Source organism: Epinephelus lanceolatus, chromosome 16 (assembly GCF_041903045.1).
Source record: "Epinephelus lanceolatus isolate andai-2023 chromosome 16, ASM4190304v1, whole genome shotgun sequence".
Classification (NCBI taxonomy): domain Eukaryota; kingdom Metazoa; phylum Chordata; class Actinopteri; order Perciformes; family Serranidae; genus Epinephelus; species Epinephelus lanceolatus.
The window spans coordinates 29,453,899-29,473,147 of NC_135749.1; the positions used below are offsets into that span (position 1 = coordinate 29,453,899).

Consider the following 19,249-nt stretch of genomic DNA (forward strand, 5'->3'; position numbering starts at 1 on the left):
TAACAGTTGTTCTAGAGATGGGTCTGCTGCTAGAACTCTGTGTGGCATTCATCTGGTCTCTGATCTGAGCTGCTGTTAACTTGCGATTTCTGAGGCTGGTGACTCGGATGAACTTATAACCTCAGAAGCAGAGGTGACTCTTGGTCTTCCTTTCCTGGGTCGGTCCTCATGTGTGCCAGTTTGGTTGTAGCGCTTGATGGTTTTTGCGACTCCACTTGGGGACACATTTAAAGTTTTTGCAATTTTCCGGACTGACTGACCTTCATTTCTTAAAGTAATGATGGCCACTCGTTTTTCTTTAGTTAGCTGATTGGTTCTTGCCATAATATGAATTTTAACAGTTGTCCAATAGGGCTGTCGGCTGTGTATTAACCTGACTTCTGCACAACACAACTGATGGTCCCAACCGCATTGATAAAGCAAGAAATTCCACTAATTAACCCTGATAAGGCACACCTGTGAAGTGGAAACCATTTCAGGTGACTACCTCTTGAAGCTCATGGAGAGAATGCCAAGAGTGTGCAAAGCAGTAATCAGAGCAAAGGGTGGCTATTTTGAAGAAACTAGAATATAAAACATGTTTTCAGTTATTTCACCTTTTTTTGTTAAGTACATAACTCCACATGTGTTCATTCATAGTTTTGATGCCTTCAGTGAGAATCTACAATGTAAATAGTCATGAAAATAAAGAAAATGCATTGAATGAGAAGGTGTGTCCAAACTTTTGGCCTGTACTGTATATGTAAATTATGCGTGTATTTGCATATGTTTTAGATCAAATAAATTATTGTTTTCAATGGTGGAATGTAACTACAAAAGTATATATACTCAAGTACTGTACTTAAGTTTTTGAATTTTGAAGTATTTCCATTTTGTGATACATTATACATTAAACTCCACTATATATATTGTTCATTCTAGTAAGTAGTCACTTTATTGTGAAATGTAGGACTTCTACTTGTAACTGAGTATTTTTAAACGGTGGTAGTACTTGTGCGAGTAATATATCAGAGTACTTCTTTCACCACTGATACTAATATCAAACAGTTTATTGTTACATTTCATGTTATGTTGTTTGTTAAGTGTAATGTTATGTGAAGAATTTTACGTGATTGTAGGACATTTTAAATCATTTTGATGGCTTATGTTTTCATGTAAAGAAAAAGGAATCCTGGGAATCCTGCGGTCTATATGCTGGTTTCTGTCTACTTAGTCCACCTTTAACCTGGGTGGGGGTGGGGGGTTGCCCTCATGTACTTGCACAGAAAACGGCACAACAGTTAGGAACATGGACAACAAAACTGGACAAATAAGGTAAATAATAGACAGGACTATTATGTATGCACGTATGTGGGGAAAAAATAGGTGTAGCCTAAAAGCACCAATGACCATCAATAAAATAAAAATAAAATGTCTATACAAATACTGAATGGATATACATGGACTGGATGATTATGCACAGTATGTGCATGTATAGACTACATGTCTATGGCCTGTATACAGTGTGTAGGATTTATATATGCAGTGACAGGTCATATACGTTTTTAAAATGCTGGATTCCAAAATGTAAAATGATCCTAATCTATAATGGGAGCAGTGGATGTTTTGGTGTTGTGATGTACTGACAGTGTATGACTCATTTGTCTGTTCATCAGAGTGGCGGCCACTTTTAAGTTATTATTAAGTCTACAGCATTATTGTGGTTATTTCTATGACAGAAGAAATTATACTACATGCTAATTCAGCGTTTTCACTGACGTCAACCTAACAGGTGTCCCCACGTGCTGCGTTAGCTGTGTTGTGTGTGACGTATTTCCGTCCTGACTGTTCCCTAATAAATAAAATGTACAAATTTCAGGGCTTCTCTCCATTTCACTGAATAATTTAATTCTTAATGTATTAATTGGTGCGGTTTTACTATTCAAGTATTACTATTATTTTTTTATTTTTTATTTTATTTTTTTTTACAAATGTAAAACGACTCCTCCTCGCAGTAGGAGTCACTAAACCAGCGGAACCTCTCGGTTTTTTTCCTCCAGTCTCAATTCAGGCAGGATGAAGTAGTTTCCGGGCGACAGGGTACCAGCAGTAAACATGGCGGAGGAACTGCTGGAAACAGTGGACAGACTTCAGTCCCGGCTTCTGGAGAATCCAGAGCCTCGAAAGGTAACGACTGCACAGGTGAAGACGGACAGATTTGATATTTAGCACCGACTGTCTCCCGAAACGCGACGGTTTGTTTCCTGGGACTCAAACGGAGCCGCGGCCACGGTACTTCTCCGAAAGTCGCAACGGTTTTTAAATGCTGCGTTTGAGGGCCGCTGTAGGGCTCCGTTCTCTGAAAATCTTTTACAGAAAAGAGCTTTCGGAACATATTATTGGTCGTAATACAAAATAAAATAAATCTGAAACCGCAGTAGTTTTCTGCAATAGCTCTTTTATTTATAAATCGAGTTGTCCAGTGGTAGATAAGAAAATCGACTGAAAGTAAAACATGACACAGATATGAAACTATGACAGCCCACTAATTAGCAACTAGTTGATCTGGAATTAATAAATAAATACCATATTGTTTATATCTGTAGTTCAGTGATTAACCAAGTAGGTATAGTTTATAAAATTGGAAAAGGAAGCACACATGTCTCTTGGAAGGTTGTGGAGGTTAAAAAGGAAATCTTTTTTTGGGTAGCTTTATGCGTATAATGTTATCTTTTTCCCCCCTGATAGTACATTGACTTGTTTCAGCACTACGTTATTCTAAAATGTTCCCAAATAACATTTAAAATGCATCCACCAACAGATGCAGCTCGGAGTTTGCATATCCTCTGTCCCTTAAAGAAATGTAATATGACTGCCTCTTCTACCAGTATCACGTTATAATGACTGATTTATTTATTTTGTTAGGTAATTATTATTCATCGCCACTCACCTTCCAAATGTTCTTTATTTCTTAAAAAAAAAAAAAAGCTTTACCTAACAATAGTCTTGGTGGTACTATAGATACTTGGAACATGTGTGAGTAGATAAACATAAACAGTAATAAATATAATCAGGAACAGTATCCATAAATATCAGATGAAAATAGATAAATTACAGTTTCGTTGCAGTTTTGAAAGAAAAAATTGGCATTTTGATCTTTTGTAACTATGAGAATTTGTGTGGGCTGTGTTCCCTTTTTCCATTTAATAATAGGCTATTCATTACCAATCCTTGTATTATATATATACACGTGATCAGAGTTTACTACATGTTTTGTTTTATGTTCATAAAAACATTCTTCCATTTGCAATATCAGTCAAGAAGGATCATCCATTAGCTGTTGAAATTAAGTCTCAGTGAAATCGTAGTCCAATTCACCAGATAGATATCTATCTCCTGCTTTTGGCAGCATTGCATACTCTAAAATGTATTTTTTAATATTTTGTAAGGATCATGCCAGCACAAGACTGTGTTGAATATCTTTAGGCATGATTCATTAGTGCTCACTTCAGAATTTCAGCATTTCCGACAGCATGTGAAGGCATCATGTGAAACGTCACGATAATTACGGGGTTTTAACTAGTTATAACGTACTTCTTTAACGCTGGCTTTTAGCTAATATTAACACTTGTCACCTTGGTTTAATCACCGCCCATAGACACACTATGTGTTATTAAAATAATAACATTAACAACAACGTTATTTATCCTGTAACGAAACTCGGGGCCATAGTAGCCGTTAGCCTTCAAGCTAACTAACATTAAAGTAATGACAGTTACACCGACTCCAGGCCTGTAATGTTACACTGATTTATGTAACTGCACGGTAAACAGCAGCTGTGCATCACTGCACCGGGGTCTGCTCTTTAAATGTTTAAAATTAAAAGCCGATAAATGATAATTAACTGTGTCCAACCTCCCCTTTGTTTACTGTCATTGCTCCAATGTAACCCCCCAAACAAAGCAGTTGGGATGATTGTGATAGGTTTGGTAAACAGAAGCTTTATTCCGACGACTAGAAGAGAGTATTTCATTATAAATGGTGAACTCATAGCTGAGTGATTTTTACTACAGCGCGGCCCCGTTAGGCCACGTTATTATTCAGTCTCCATGACGGAGGGCTGCTAAATGCTGCTGTTTCCACTGTGAATCAGACACAGATGTTTATTTTAACTGTCAATTCAAAGATCAGGAAGAGCTCCTCAAACACCAGGAATAAACCAGGTGTAGTGTCTTTAGGTCAGGGAGGGTTTTATATAATATTAATGTGAACAAAGGGAGCCCACATCTAAGAATATCTTCATGTAAATCCCCTGAAGGAAGAACAGAGATTGAAATTGAAACCTGTGAACAAACCTATGGTGCATGCATACAGATATGTGATCATGCTTTAAAATTAAGTAGTCAACAGCCATCGTAAAGATTTGTTTTCAGCAATGACAAATCATGATACAGCCACAAGTAGGCTGACTTCTGACGCCCCTGTGCATGTCTTAATTATGGTGATGTGATGATTATTTATTATTCTAACCACAAAAATGGCTGTGTCACTTTCTCTGCTGTCTCCAACTCCAAATAGAGGGGAACAAAATAGACCAAATCCTTTTTCACTGTGGTTTTATATCACAATATCAATTTGTATCATAGAGCGATGATACCAAATCTGCCCAAATCAGGGTCCACGCTGTGATGAAAATAAACTGATTCATGTTGAGATTTTTTCGTACACTTTGAGCATTAATAAGGTGCCACAGTGCATATAAAAGAGTCAAAACAGAGCTTCTTTATTTAGAAAAAGAGGAGGGTCCTGGGATCTGCCTAACAGAGGTCCAGACTAGTTATTTATATGTTAATTATTAATGTTTGTTTATTTACTTTGCCCTGGCCTCCCGTCATTTTGCATAAGAAAGTTGCCCCTTGGGCAAAGCAAGTGGAGTATCCCTGTTCAAGGGCGTAGGTCTCATTTTAACACGGGGGAGGGGATCCTCCACCAGGGCATTCTGAGGAATTTTTATGTATGAATTTATGGTGTAAATGTATTTGATTTTGTCACATTAAAAGTCCTATGCTTGGGAGGGCAAATGCACATGTTCTTAATACTGAGGGGGGTGTGTCCCCTGTGTCCTCCTGAAATCTACTTCTATGTCTCTGCTATGGGGGTTAGTTATTTAATGTTCTTAAAGATCGCAATACAAATCTACAAATCAGCTTTAATCTTTAGGTCTGAACAATATTCATTATACCATTTAATTCCATCAAAACATTTCTGATACTCAATTTAAATGCATTTTTTTAATTGACATTAAAAAATCTTCACTCCAAGTCCCCTTGCTTGCTTTTTTTGTTGCTTTCAACCTCTTCTTTTGGACTAATTTAGCAGGTAGATTTTGCTCTGTTGTCATGGAGATGGCTCAGTTGTTGCCAGGTGACCCTTAGCATTTAACCTCTACCACATAATCACAGGTGGATGTCCACTGAGGAAGACCATGAGATGCAGCTGTAAACTCTGGAAAAACTAATTTTTAATTACCTATTTCTCATTTTCAGTCAACACCTTCTGCGACTCAACATACAGGGGTGTTTGGGTAGAATTCTGCCTCGGAGAAATTTTTAGAAACTCAAACTATGAACTGACCATTTTATTGCATTTTTTTGTCTTAGATCAGGACTTCTCAAAGTTTTGATGACTGAGTGCCATTATAGGAAGCCAGAATATGACTTTTTCATTACATGTTTTATGACATACTGACACTTAACAAAAACTATACCAGTCAACAGTGATATAGCCTTCATAACACTAATGTTACATTCTAGTTTTCAGCTTTTAATGACATCACAAATTTCTTTTCTTTACATCAATATATTGGTATTTATATACATTATAATAACTGCCTACCACTTAACTATTGAGAATGTGTTTATGGGTTCAAGAATGAGACTGGAGTGTCTGTCTTTGGATAATCCAGTTAATTAGATACCTTACAAATCAAAGTCTTTCATCGCTGTAATGCCTAAGGCACAAAAATTCAGTAATGCCGGTAAGGTGAGATATGAAAGGGATAGTTGCTGTACATAAATATCAATCTCACAGTATATATTGTCATATAGTCCAACTGTAATAATCAGCAAAATGGTAAAAATGACTAATTTACAGTATATCTAACACACAGGCACTGAAACCTTTTCTATTAACGTATTAGATTTAAATGAAGATTCATGTGTCATTTATTTGTCTTAAGCAATGTCAAAGTAATGGTGTGATTTATAAGTAGTCACACTGTATACACCTCTGCTTTTGTACTGATACTGAAATTGTGTCCACTGACGTTTCTTTCTTGATTTTCCAGCTACTAAAGACTTTCAAAAGACTGGGGGAACTTCCCATGACTGTGGACATACTGGTGGTGAGGATCCTCATGATTTTCAAACTATATTGTCCATGAATAAAAAGAAGACATTAACAATGCAGTGGTGAAATTGTTTCAAGCTCCAGTGACCTGCTGGACCCCCAGAGTCAGAAAGACAAGACCAGCAGATAACCAGTCTGAGAGAGTGCTCTTTAGCAAAGCATTTTGTCACTGACAATTCCAGTTAAAAAGCAACACAAGACAGCGGTTGTAGAATGAGAGAAACAAAGATTTGCTGGTAACAAACATTTTTGCTCAGTCAGCTTTTTTCTATCTTGTCAGGTGCGATTTATGGAAATTATCAGCACAGCCTTGACATGTTTCTGACCAATCAGATCACTTGACTGGAGCTGCAAAGGATACGATAGCAGCTGTTAAAGTTGTAACACATACAGACAAGATAGAAGAGGATGCCAGACACTTTTCATGTGATATATATGTGTTAAGTTTGACTTGTAGGCTTGGACTATAAATGTAAACAGTATTTTGTTATCATTGCTTTGTGTTGTTGAATTAAATAAGTAAAGCTGGGCCTGAATGCAAAGAGAGTGATCTGTGCCCATGTTATTACTCTGATTTGCTCTCTCTTGTAGGAAACTGGAATTGGGAAGACTGTGAATTCTTTTAGGAAACATGAATTGGCTGGTGAGGTGGCAAAAGACCTTGTAGCCAAATGGAAGAAACTGGTTCCTCAGTCTGCAGACAGGTACGTACTGCATACCTGTGCCTAGACACGCAAATAGTAGTAAGGAGTGGACAAGTCCTTTCTTTAGCACTCATGTCCCTGAATACTGTACGTCTCTGTCTCTGCAATGATCATATATAACGGAGATGAAATGTCTGCCTCTAACCCATTGTCACCAGTTGCCTCGATCCGTCCCAGGGGTCTTAAACTCCAGTTAACTGGTGGCCAGTTTAATATTTGATTGACTCTGCTTATTGGTCCAATTCTTTATCAGTTCCCTTACTGATTCCTGATCAATTCCCTGTTTGCAAAAAAGATACATAGAACATTTTCAGTGTCGGCATAGTGTAGATGAAATGAGAGAATATTTGTATAACGTTTGTTTTCATTAAGGTTTTCTTAGTCAAACTAAGCCTGCCAGCGTGGCGCAGATGTTATTATAACAAGGTATTTACTCTCAGTAATGGACGCGCTGCTTGGTTGGGAAGCAGTGGTTATGAGTAGAGTGTCCAATACATGACATTCCTAGAGTTTAAGCCCATGTTGCATAGAAAGATGTTTCAGCGTATTGCTGGTGTTTCCACTGTGACTTGAAATTATCGTTTTACAGACGTTACAAGCAGCAGTGTTGTCTTCTGTCTTCGTAAAATGAAGCCTCACTCTACACAGTTTCTTCCTCTCTGCTATGGCTTTCTTGTTGTGAGTTTCCAGCAGCTTACAAGCATGAGTTTGATGTCATTGTGTTATTATTCACAACTATCAGAAAAACATTTGTAAGTATTGTTGTCATTCGGTCGGTTAAACTCACAGAGCTTCATGTAGTTAATTTAATGTTTTGCATGTCACTCTGATCTGCATAGTAACTGGTAACTGTGGCCGTCAGATACATGTGGTGGAAGTACAATGTCTCAGCCAATGGAAACTGTTAATTAGGGCTGTGCAAAATGGCTAAAAGCTGTGTGACAATATCAATAAGATTAATACAAAAAGCTCTACTGTTATGTAGGACATCAGAGAAAAAAAATGTTTTAACCTTTATGAACTTGTTGTTAGTGTGTAATTACAAGATGCTTGTCGTCATCGTGATATGATCCCATCACCACTGAAAGATGATAAACAGTAGTATTGATTTCTCTGCCACACCTGTTACTGATGCATCAGATTTGTGTTAAAGTGCTGCAGTAAAGTCAAACAGTTCTGTGTTTTTCACCCCTGCCTATCTTTCTACCTCAGACCCACCAACAGCCACGTCAAAGAAGCACCTCGGTCACACACACACTCTCGAGGCCCAGAGGTAGGTGGTGGAGGACACAGACGCACCCGCGAGCCCTCCCCTGAGGAAGAGCCCCCCTACGAGGAAGAAGAGGAGGAGGAGGATAGAGGCTATCACACGAACTACTTGCCCTCACCACCTCAACACGAGCAGTACAGCCCCCCACAGCAAGGCTACCAGTCAGACGAGTACGAGAGTCCAGAGCCTGAGGCTGAGCCTAGTCCTCCCCCTCCTCCCCCTCGCAAAGAGGTCCGCCACACCAAACCAAGCAAAGAACCCAACAAAAACCACCACCATAGTTCCCACAGCGACAGAAACAGGGACAGAGACGAGGAGCGGCGGCAACGCCATGCACAGACAAGCAGCGATCGAGGAGGAGGGGGTAGTGAGGGGAAGAAACGCAGCACGGACAGAGAGAGGCAGCAGAGTCCAATACAGAAGTCTGCAAAGCACAGCAGGAAGTCCACCACACATGAGAGTAAGAGGGAGGAGAAGAAGAGAGGAGGAGATGATGGTGAGTGTATTGGTGTTCGCACAGTTTGTGTTTTATGGAAGATGTTCACTGTCACACCCGAGACAACTCGAAGACATTAAGTCATTGTACATGGGGCAATGGAACACAAAATGAAAATCATCCTCAACAACATCAAGATCAAAAGAAACACATAAACACTACTCTTTAGGAATACTTTTATATCTGCAAGGTACCAGTTCTTCGCTGAGCCCAAAGGGACCCCTGCCCTTTCTTTTAATTTAATTTTACTCAAGGTTCAGTGTAGTAATTTGATTTGAACATAGTTTCTGAGCTTTGGCTTATTCCGAAAGAAGTGAGTCCAATGTGAGTAAGAGTCATACAAGTGACTATTCTGATCATAGCTTTCACTTCCTTCACTATACAGTTGTGGCTGTGTTGACATAATGTCTATCAATTTAGGAGTCCTTGACACAAAAGAGAAACACTGGTTTAGACAGTTTATGAACTCTTTGCACTTGTTCTGATGCTTCAGAGGAGTCTTGTAAACACACAGCTCACAAAACCATTGCATTTAATAAACCTTAGAAGTCAAATTAATGATAATGTGTTTATTAGATGATTGGTTGTGCTGCTCTGTGCACCAGAAAACAAGTTTCTATTTCATCAGCCGACAAAATGAGGCCACACCACAGAAACATCCTGTACCGGCTAATTGAGATTAAATCTGTTTGTTAAGTAACTCTGCTGACAGGAAGTGACAGACCTGTAATGTATAAGCAAAAACTGTTTCTTAAACAATAGTAAATGATCATATTTGGGGAGACATGTTGTGACTGGCTGGCTACATTTATGAAAATTTCAGTTGGCGAATAAATGCTGGTAATTAGAGTCCAGTGGAGGGCTTTTCCTGTGCTAATCGAACTAAGGTCACAATATCTTTGTTCCAGCTTCTTAAAGGGGAGCTATGCATATTTTCAAAATTCATTCATGTTATTCCCGTGGTCTATGACAGTCCAAAAATATAAGTGAACTTGAAAAAAACTCCCAAATACAAAAACTTGAGGGCTAAAATTTGTTGTGTCATATTGTGTAAAGTCTGGAGCTGCTCCATTGTCAAAAAAATTAGGAAAGATGTTTTAGATGACCCAGCACCCTGAGGAAAGTTCTGAGTATGTGGGTACATTTTCTGTTTTGGAACTGGGAACGCCTCAATAGAATAAAGTTTATATGGGTATAAAGAAGAAAACAAACAGTCTGTGGGTCCACAAAATCAGTCTCCCATTAATTTTCTAGGAGCAGCTTCGGACTTTTTTCCTTATGACATCACAAGTTTTAGAGTTACTTCTCCGGTCTCTGGCTTTGAGAGAGAGTAGCCCATGTTCACAATTATTGATTGAGCTTTCCTGGGTCATAGAAATAACAAATTGGAAAATCTGAAATTACGGGGTGTTCCCCTTTTAAATATAAAGTTTTTATACTTTTCTTTATCACTTGTGAGCGTAACCCAAATGTATATTAGGTTACTCTCTATATCTTTTTTTTTTTTTTTTTTTTTGGAGCATTTGTCAGACAAACAGGCAATTTGAAGATGTAACTTGAATCGTTAGTCGCAGCTCTAGCCTGACATGGCCAACATGCTATTTGAAAGGTTTCACCATTTTCCAGTCTCTGGTAGTTGTCAGTCACTTTGGACTTGGCTCCTGATTTCCCATGATTCACAGTGTCCTCCTAATTTTCCATTTGCATTTCCAGGGCGACTGCGGGCGCCAAAGGAGTCTCCACCCAAAGAGGAGGAAGAAGACTATGAGACTCCCACGATGTCCTTTGAGTCTTTCCTCACATATGACGCCCCAACGCCTGTCAAGAAGAAGAAGAAGCCATCATCATCATCATCCTCGTCACACAGTCGACCCTCTCACTCTTCCTCCTCCACGTCATCCTCCCATCGTTCACGCACCCCTCCGCCTACACCCTCCTCTTCCTCCAAGGGGAGCAAAGCTAATGGCACTCAGAGCACCAAGAGGTCACATTCAGGCTCCAGTTCAGCAACACCGGAAAAACGCAAGAGGGTAAGAACAGAAGCAGAGACTGTAAGAAGAGTTTTTAACACATCCTGCCTGTTGATGTTAATGTGTCATGTTGTTTGCAGGTAGTTGAAGCCGCTCCGACTCTCCCTGAAATCCCTCTGCCAGCAATTCAACCTAATTACAGACCTCTGCCCTCCATCGACGTCACACCACTGTCCCCTCAGAGACGGAAAGGTAACGCTCTCACCTTAAAGATTCATGTCTTTTTTATGAAACATCATAGTTCCTTCTTCTTAACAGTGATGGCCATAATGTAGACCATCATTTTATAGCTTTAAGAACTCATAGAATGTCCAACATAATCCTCATATTATATATTACGTAGAGAACGGTTTCACTTTGGATCAATATTTCCTTCACAGTTTCCTGTGTTTTCTTGTTGACAGTGCTTCTGTCATGTATCAACATCTGTTCTTCGTTATGTCTAATTTGCTGTGCGTTGCATTTCAGTTACTTTGTTACAGTTGAATTTCTCTAGTAACCTCATTTCTTAAACATCATGTAAATAAGAAACCTGGTTTCTGTAATCTGTGGAAAGAGATTACAGAAACTAAATTTCTGCGGCTAGATTTCAGATATCTTTGCCATTTATACGGGTAATTGAGTCACCAGTCGGTTTTATACCAGTATAGGCATGCAAAAAAAGACTTTATTTTGTGATCAAATGTTTATTGAGTATAAAGGCACAACATATACAAAATATATAGACAAATACAATGGGTTGAGAGTGGGTTACTGCCCCAAGCAAAGGAGTTCAATGGTCCCGGGGTCTTGTTCACGACTGAGGATAAAATGGAGCTTGACATGGACAGGAGGATTGGTGCAGCGTTGGCAGGGATGCGGGTGTTGTGTGGGACCATATTGGTGAAGATAGAGCTGAGTCGGAAAGGCAAAGCTGTCAGTTTACCAGCAGCCGAAATGAGTTTCCTCAGTAGGGTGGCTGGGCTGAGACTTAGAGATAGGGTGAAAGGCTTAGACATCTGTAAGGAGCTCGGAGTAGAGCCGCTGCTCCTTTGTGTCGAAAAGGGATCAGTTGAGGTGGTTTGAGCATCTGATCAGGATCTTCCTGGACGCCTCATGGTAAAGGTGTTTCGGGCACATCCAACTGGTAGGATGTCCTAGGACCAGTTGAAAACCAGCCCGTTCAATATGGGCTGATTGCTCGACCTGTGGTATTGCTGCTGGCAGCTTTCTCGAGAACCGCTAATACAAACAAAGGTTTTTGACTTCCTCCACCACTGTCAATACCAACATTTCCAGTTAGAGAGAGGGTGAAAAATAAAACATGCCTGGGGCCCCCAAATTCCTAAACCCACCCCGGAAAAACAAGTAAAATACACTAGGCGGAGGTATTAATTCCCAAATAGGCATATTAGTTGCTCACTTGATTTGACAGTTATAAAATAAGAGTATGTATGTCCTATAAATGTCCTGTTATAATGTGTTTTCTTTTGCCCTTTGTATGTAAAGCACTTTGAATTGCCCTGTTGCTGAAACATGCTGCATAAATAAACTTGTCTTGTCCTGTCTGGAGGCTTCTGGCTCACTCAGAATCAGTTCCATAGAATTTGGGTGTCAAATACCAAATTGTAGCCTCGACATGTTCGAACGAGTGCATTTTTGTAATCTAGTTATTCTTGTTTTTTCTTTTTTGTCAGTGTCACCATATTTGTAGGAGTTCATCCTGCCCTGCTCTGTGTCACACTCTCTGACTTACACTTTCAGTTCCTGTCTGCAACGACGAGGAGGATGCAGGGTTTACAGGGAAACGATTCAACTCAAAGATGGTGGTCTACTCTGGATCAAAGACCTCTTACTTGCCCAGGATGATGACTCTGTACGAGCAGTGTATCCGTGTGCTGCAAAACAACATTGACTGTGAGTGGAGCTGCTGGATATTCTTTTATTATCAGATCATGAGCAGCAAATCTGCAAAGCAGTCACTGAATCTCTCAGCAGGTGGCACTAGAACACCTGCAGACACCCTCAGTGTTGTCACAAGCTTGTGTATTATAGAAGACGCACTACAATGTTTTCATGAGTTTTATTATACATCAAATACTACTGTAGTAGTTATGTGGAACAAATGTGAATAGAGGTGCCAGAGGTATGACGCTCACCCCAAATCTTGAAAGATAAACAAACAAAACAGGAACAAACACAACTGCACAGATGTGACTGTTTGCTGTGCCTCTGTGCTCCTACAGCCATTGCTGAGGTGGGAGGAGTGCCATTTGAGATCCTGGAGCCAGTGCTGGAGAGATGTACACCAGAGCAACTGTACCGCATCGAGCAGAGCAACCAGGTAACACACATTTGTAATTCTGTACTTGTAAGGACTGTCACTGACACAATTCATGCCCTAGTGTGATGCTCCGTCTGTGGGTGGATGAGTCACAACATGAAAGAGACTCATCTTCCCCAAATCCCAAGCAGCCACAGAGACAGACTGCTGACATTTAACAACAGAGGTGTTTATTTAGAATGTGTTTTAAAATAGATGGAGCTTAAAAGTGACTTCAACGCGGGCAATGGCCAAAATAACAAACAAACAAATACAACCCAACAAAATCAAAAGGAACTAATGTACAATAACTGACCTCCCTAAATAGAATGAACAAGACGAGAGGAAAAATGAAATACAGAACAATGAGCACAATGTGTGTGACGCCTAATGGCTCTCGTTGTTGATTTTATTCCCTTCTTCTTTCAGTGGTTTACAGAGGACTCTGATGATCTTTGGATGCGTCACTGTCAGCGGGACTTTAAGCGCGAGACTCCTCAAGAGTACGAGTCGTGGAGGGAGATGTATCTGAGGCTGCATGACGAGCGCGAGGAGCGTCTGAGGTTGCTCACCCAGAACATCTCCTCCGCTCATGCCAACAAGCCAAAAGGTAGAAGTCACTCTTGTTTTGTAATAATGAGCACTAGATAGTGACAAAAATGAACATGAGATTTGACAAAAACACCACAGATTGCTGTTGAGGTTTACTTCTGAAAGGGACAAGGGACCCTAAAATCAAAACTCCATAATTTCCTCTTACCTGTAGTGCTATTTATCAGTCTAGATTGTTTTGGTGTGAGTTGCAGAGTGTTGGAGATATCAGCTGTAGAGTTGTCTGCCTTCTCTCCAATATAATGGAACTAGATGGCACTCGGCCTGTGGTGCTCAAAGCGCCAAAAATACATTCGAAAGACATGATACATGATAAATTACACGAGAGGTAAGAGGCATAATATGTATTTTTGATTTTGGTGTGCACTGTCCCTTTAAGGTGTTTGGGTGTTGGTGTTTTTAGTGTAAACGTTGTGTTTGTCCCTGCAGGGCGTCAGGTTAAGATGGCGTTTGTGAATTCTGTCGCCAAGCCCCCACGTGACGTCCGCCGTCGACAGGAGAAGTTCGGTACCATCAGTGGTTCATCAGCTGCCTCCACTGCAGCTGCTGCTCCCATCAAGTCAGTGTCACATCCAGCATACTGTTGTATTTGGCATTTAGGTTTATGACTTAAATTAGGTGCTAAAGGGACACTTTTGAGAAATATGGAAGATTTATATATTTATGTATGTATCCATAGGGTTTTTCCAATGTTTAAGGGAGTGAATTGTCTTTCAGAGCCCCTCCAAATTTTGTCACAGATCTTCATTAAATATTTGGAGATAATACTAACTTAAAGGTCCAGTGTGTAGGATTTAGGGGGATATATTGGCAGGATTGGAACATAATGAAATAAGTATGTTTTCTTTAGTGTATAATCACCTGAAAATAAGAATCATTGTGTTTTTGTTACCTCAGAATGAGCCTTTAATATCAATTGAGGGAGCAGGTCCTCGCACACAGAGATCACCATGTTGCTCCGCCATGTCTATACAGTAGCCTCGAACTGACAAATGAAACACTGGCTCTAGATAGTGCCATTTGCATTTTCACATCAGTCATAGTTGTTCGCAGCCCCTCTGCGATGAGCATCGTTAGAAAAACACTACTTTTTTTTTTTTTTTACATGAAACTGCTGTATTCAGTGTTTGTACAGGTTTTAATAATCTGGTCTGTTTGTTTTTGAGAGGACGAGACCTCTGCGGATAATTTAGTTCCTGCTAAAAACCTCCTGAACAATGAACACTGAAGGAATTCTAACCAGGAGAAGTTTCAGCGGGTTGCAATCTTTCAATCCTCACTGCTATATGCCACTAAATCCCCCTAAATCTCACACTGTCCCTTTGAATCGGTGCAAGTTGTTTGTAAAGTAAGCCTATGCAAATTTTTAATTTGATGAATATTATACATTTTTTGTATTCTCAAATTTCATCAATAATAGTGACACACAGAAATTTCAAGATAGGTATACACCTACTATTAATTAATCAAACCCAAACTTGTTCTGGACAAATGCATATTGTAAAGACAGCATTAGCATTAAGTTCTGAGTTAGTTGATGGTCAAACCACAAAAAAAAAGATTGACAAGTTTGACAATTAATAAATTATTTATGTGATTTACAAAGGAAAAAATAAAATTAATTCTCTGTTCTCAGCTTTTAAAATGTAAGAATCATTTACTGTCTTTCTACATTTTATAGACTAAATCATAAATCAGTTAGTTTGGGGGGGGGGGGGGGGGGGGGGACTTCTTGGTGCACTTCTTGGTTAGTTTAGGACTTTGTGGCACACTATTAAAGATTGAGCACAGTCACAGGCTTGTCTTTCTCTTCCTCTATCTTTCAGAATAAGACCCGCTACTATAGATTACTCTGGTGAAATGGGTCGCTCCTCCTCCTCCTCTCAACAAAACCCTTCAACCAGCTTTTCTCGCTCCTCAGCACCAGGCGTCGGAGGCGGAGGCGGCGGAGGAGGAGGAGCTGGAGGTGGAGGAGGACCTGCCGCTCGGGACAAGCCACAGGTCAAAAGTAAGTGTGATTTAACGCTCCTGAAGATAGGATCATAAAAAGAGCCAGAATTGTGTTTTGAGCTCTTAAAATCTCACAAACGATTTTGTTCTTCCTCCTTTCGCAGAAATCGCCCCCATGATGGCCAAAACTATCAAAGCTTTCAAGAACAGATTCTCCCGCCGATAGTGTGAAAGAGACTGAATGTATTTTATGAATTCCAACTGTGTTTTTAATTTAACTTTAGCAGAAATTTTACTGGAGACCCCCTCATTCCTGCGCACACACACACATACACCATTGTCTTTACCCACCAAACATATCATATGAACTTTTCAGTAGAAATATGGTTAATTTAAAACAAACAAACGTATTTAAATGGTGGCATTTGTTCTGAGAGGGATCTTAAAATGAAATGAGTATTTAAATCCTAAATAACGGTCAGTGAGTGTGGTGACGTCTGTTTTAAGAAATTCAAGTCACCGACTTTTTACAACATGCAAAGGACAACACACAGTCTGTTACTTTTTCTTGTTTTCTGGCTTCTTTTTCAAAAGGAACAGCTCGATTTTTGGGGATTACACTTGTTTGCTTTGTTAACAAGAGCTAAAACTGAGGATTGATACCCCTTGCATATCTGTACGCTAAATACGAAGCAACAGACAGCAGACAGTTAGCTTAGCTTAGCTTAGTTTAGCATAGCTTAGCTTAGTTTAGCATAGCTTAGCACAAATGCTGGAAATAGAGGGAAACAGCCAGATTGTCTAAAGGGAACAATCTCTGCCTACCAGCACCACTAAAGCTAAATATTTTTAATTTATGTGCTATCTCGTGTAAAAAGGACAATTTGTAGTTTTACTGGGGGGCTATGTGCAAAACTATTTCTTCACCAGAACATTTGGAATCACCTAGAATAGTTTAGTACCTTACCCCTTCTAAACTTTGAACTGTCACCTTTAAACAAGAAACTACATGTTGTTGTTCATATTAAACAAATGAGACATAACATGTTACTGAGTGAGCTTTAGATGTGCTGGCAGTTGGCTGGCTGATTACCCCCGTTTCCAGTCTTTATGCTAAGCTAAGTTAGCCAACAGCTGATTTCCAGCTTTATATTAAACATACAGATGTGAGAGTGGTGTCGATCTTCTTATCTGACTCTTGGTAAGAAAGCAAAAAAGGGTTCTTCTTCTAAAATATCAAACTTTTTTTCTTTATGGGACATAAAAAACAGATTATTTTAATTTAAAGAATAGTTGTTTGTTACTTTTCATTACGATGAAATGATACACTACATGAGGAAAACCTTTACACAGGCTTTTTTTAATCTCAGTGGCATGCATGATGCACGTCAGCCAAGACATCAGCCGGCTGGTTAAAGTCTCTGCTTTTTAAAAAACAAACACATGAATCTTTAATCATGGTGCATTCTTAAATGTGTAGGGCTAAAATGATATCGATGAACTACACAAATACACAGAGAGACACATTGTAGAGTTATTTTAACCCTCCTGTGGCTCCAGATCATCTTTTCCTGCTGTTGAATGTGTGTGTCCCTGTTTATATCTGCTTCACTGTGACAATTAGCTTGAGTGAGTGCTGATGAGACTGCAGGAAGAGAAGAAGAACAACACTTAAACATAATAAGAAAGGAAAGTTAAAAGGATGCCTGCAGCTTCGGTCAACAACAATGATGAGATGTATTTATTTTCAACCCTGGGACCTGGCACCCCACAACATGGGCCCAAAAGGAAGTAGAATAAAAACTGTAATTTTATTAGATTTTAATAAATGTTCTACGGTCATTTTTATTAAAATTGACTTTTTGCCCTTAAAGAGCATGTGTGCAGGAATCTTTTTGTGTGATGGTGTTTTATCAAGCAACACTAACGTTCTGTATGCTCTCTATTGAACACGAGAAAGGAGTATTGCTTTGTGTCTGCATTTTCTCTTTAAATTACAGAACAAATTCATAAAGTCTGCCAAAAAGGAAGTACAGTAATATGGAAAAATTGTCACTCAAGAGAGTCCTGTAGGCCTAAATAAAGAGTTGTTAGTATATTGTTTAGTATATTGTTATCCCTGAATGATGTATTGTGGTATTTTTCCTAATTAAACCTAGATTTTGTGAGTTTATTTCTTTGTTTCAAATACCTCTTATCAATGTCCAGGATCTAAATAGATGGTAACCTTTCAGTGGTTAGATTTAATCGGTCATAGTTCACAATGATACAGCAAAATTAGTATTTCCATTTGATGTTACTTTGTACTTCTACCTTCTACTCCATAACATTTTAGAAGCCAGTATTGCACTTTTAACTCCATTTATTTGACAGTTTAAATAACATTGCAGGTTTCCAAAACACAGGACAAGATGTAAACAGTCCTTTAAGTGCGAGCACGTACCTAGAGAATACACTTGACGAGGCTGACACAGTGGAGTTTTCCGGTGGGCTCTCTCCTTTGGAGGGTGATCCAGGGTACACATCTTCAGTAATAATTTATTAATATGAAATGTAATTTATTTAACAAATCATCAAATATTTTGATGAATTAAATCTCTCCCTTCATCAACAATGATAATAGCCTATATAGGCTATATGTTTTATCTCATTCTGCAGAATGAGTACTTTTGCTTTTGGTACTTTTAGTATAATCGATGCTGATACTTTTTGTACTTTTACTTAAGTAAGAATTTTAATGCATAGAATTTTCCATATAACAGAGTATTCTTACATTGTAATATTGGAACTTTTTTTGTACATGGTCTAAATACTTATTCACCCACAAGAACTGTTTAATTATTTTATGGGGTTACCAATCCATATTGTACTTACACCCTTGTATTAGTTGTCTGTCACCAGTAATCAACTAGATTTACATGTGAAATACACAATATATTGTGATGCACCGATTTGACTTAAAGCAGAATATTGTTAGTGTAGGAAGTTTTTGTGGTTTGATGTGTTTTCTTTCACTTTACGACACTATGGTAAACTGTTGGCGACAGTATTGACGTTTGGTGGTCAGAGATTTTAGCCAATCAGAGAGCACATGACTTTTGTAAAGTGACTACAGAGTTGTAGAGGATGATTTCCTGCGGGACACTCATTCCCTTCAAAATAAAATATCTGCGTGTCGTTCAAAGAGAAAGGAGATTACACTAACAGCCACTTTATAAAAAAACATCAACAGTTGTAAGCGCCGAAAAAAGCTAGTGAATATTGAGTTAAGAATATTTTATCACATTTATAATGGTGTCATCTGAAAGCCTGAGCTTTAGGTTGGTAAATTCATTCCACAAATGTTATGTTAATGTTCACTGCCACTCTGATTTGCTTAATGTTTTGGCTGCTTAATGTGAAATATCATGTACATTTTAAAGAACTTGAACTTGCCATTAAAACTATATTTAAAACTGTATTATTTCCCAGCCATCGAGGCGGGAAAATACTGTGGCC

General features: G+C 39.0%; 1 protein-coding gene across 1 annotated transcript; it reads left to right on the top strand.

Moving 5' to 3' along the window:
* Positions 1-2,021: 2,021 nt before the first annotated feature.
* eloa (elongin A) lies at positions 2,022-17,624 on the top strand. The gene is made up of 12 exons (XM_033637572.2): positions 2,022-2,166; positions 6,326-6,382; positions 6,979-7,091; positions 8,304-8,857; positions 10,571-10,887; positions 10,968-11,079; positions 12,631-12,783; positions 13,113-13,210; positions 13,619-13,799; positions 14,231-14,360; positions 15,628-15,809; positions 15,916-17,624. The coding sequence occupies exons 1-12, from the start codon at positions 2,095-2,097 to the stop codon at positions 15,975-15,977; spliced, it is 2,031 nt and encodes a 676-aa protein (XP_033493463.2). The 5' UTR covers positions 2,022-2,094; the 3' UTR covers positions 15,978-17,624.
* Positions 17,625-19,249: the final 1,625 nt, after the last annotated feature.

Bases quoted from the DNA above. Each gene is read 5' to 3' on its own strand.
- eloa (XM_033637572.2), top strand. From the start codon at position 2,095: ATGGCGGAGGAACTGCTGGAAACAGTGGACAGACTTCAGTCCCGGCTT. The intron at 6,383-6,978 runs GTGAGGATCCTC...TCTCTCTTGTAG, and splicing joins TGACTGTGGACATACTGGTG to GAAACTGGAATTGGGAAGAC. The intron at 15,810-15,915 runs GTAAGTGTGATT...CTCCTTTCGCAG, and splicing joins GGACAAGCCACAGGTCAAAA to AAATCGCCCCCATGATGGCC.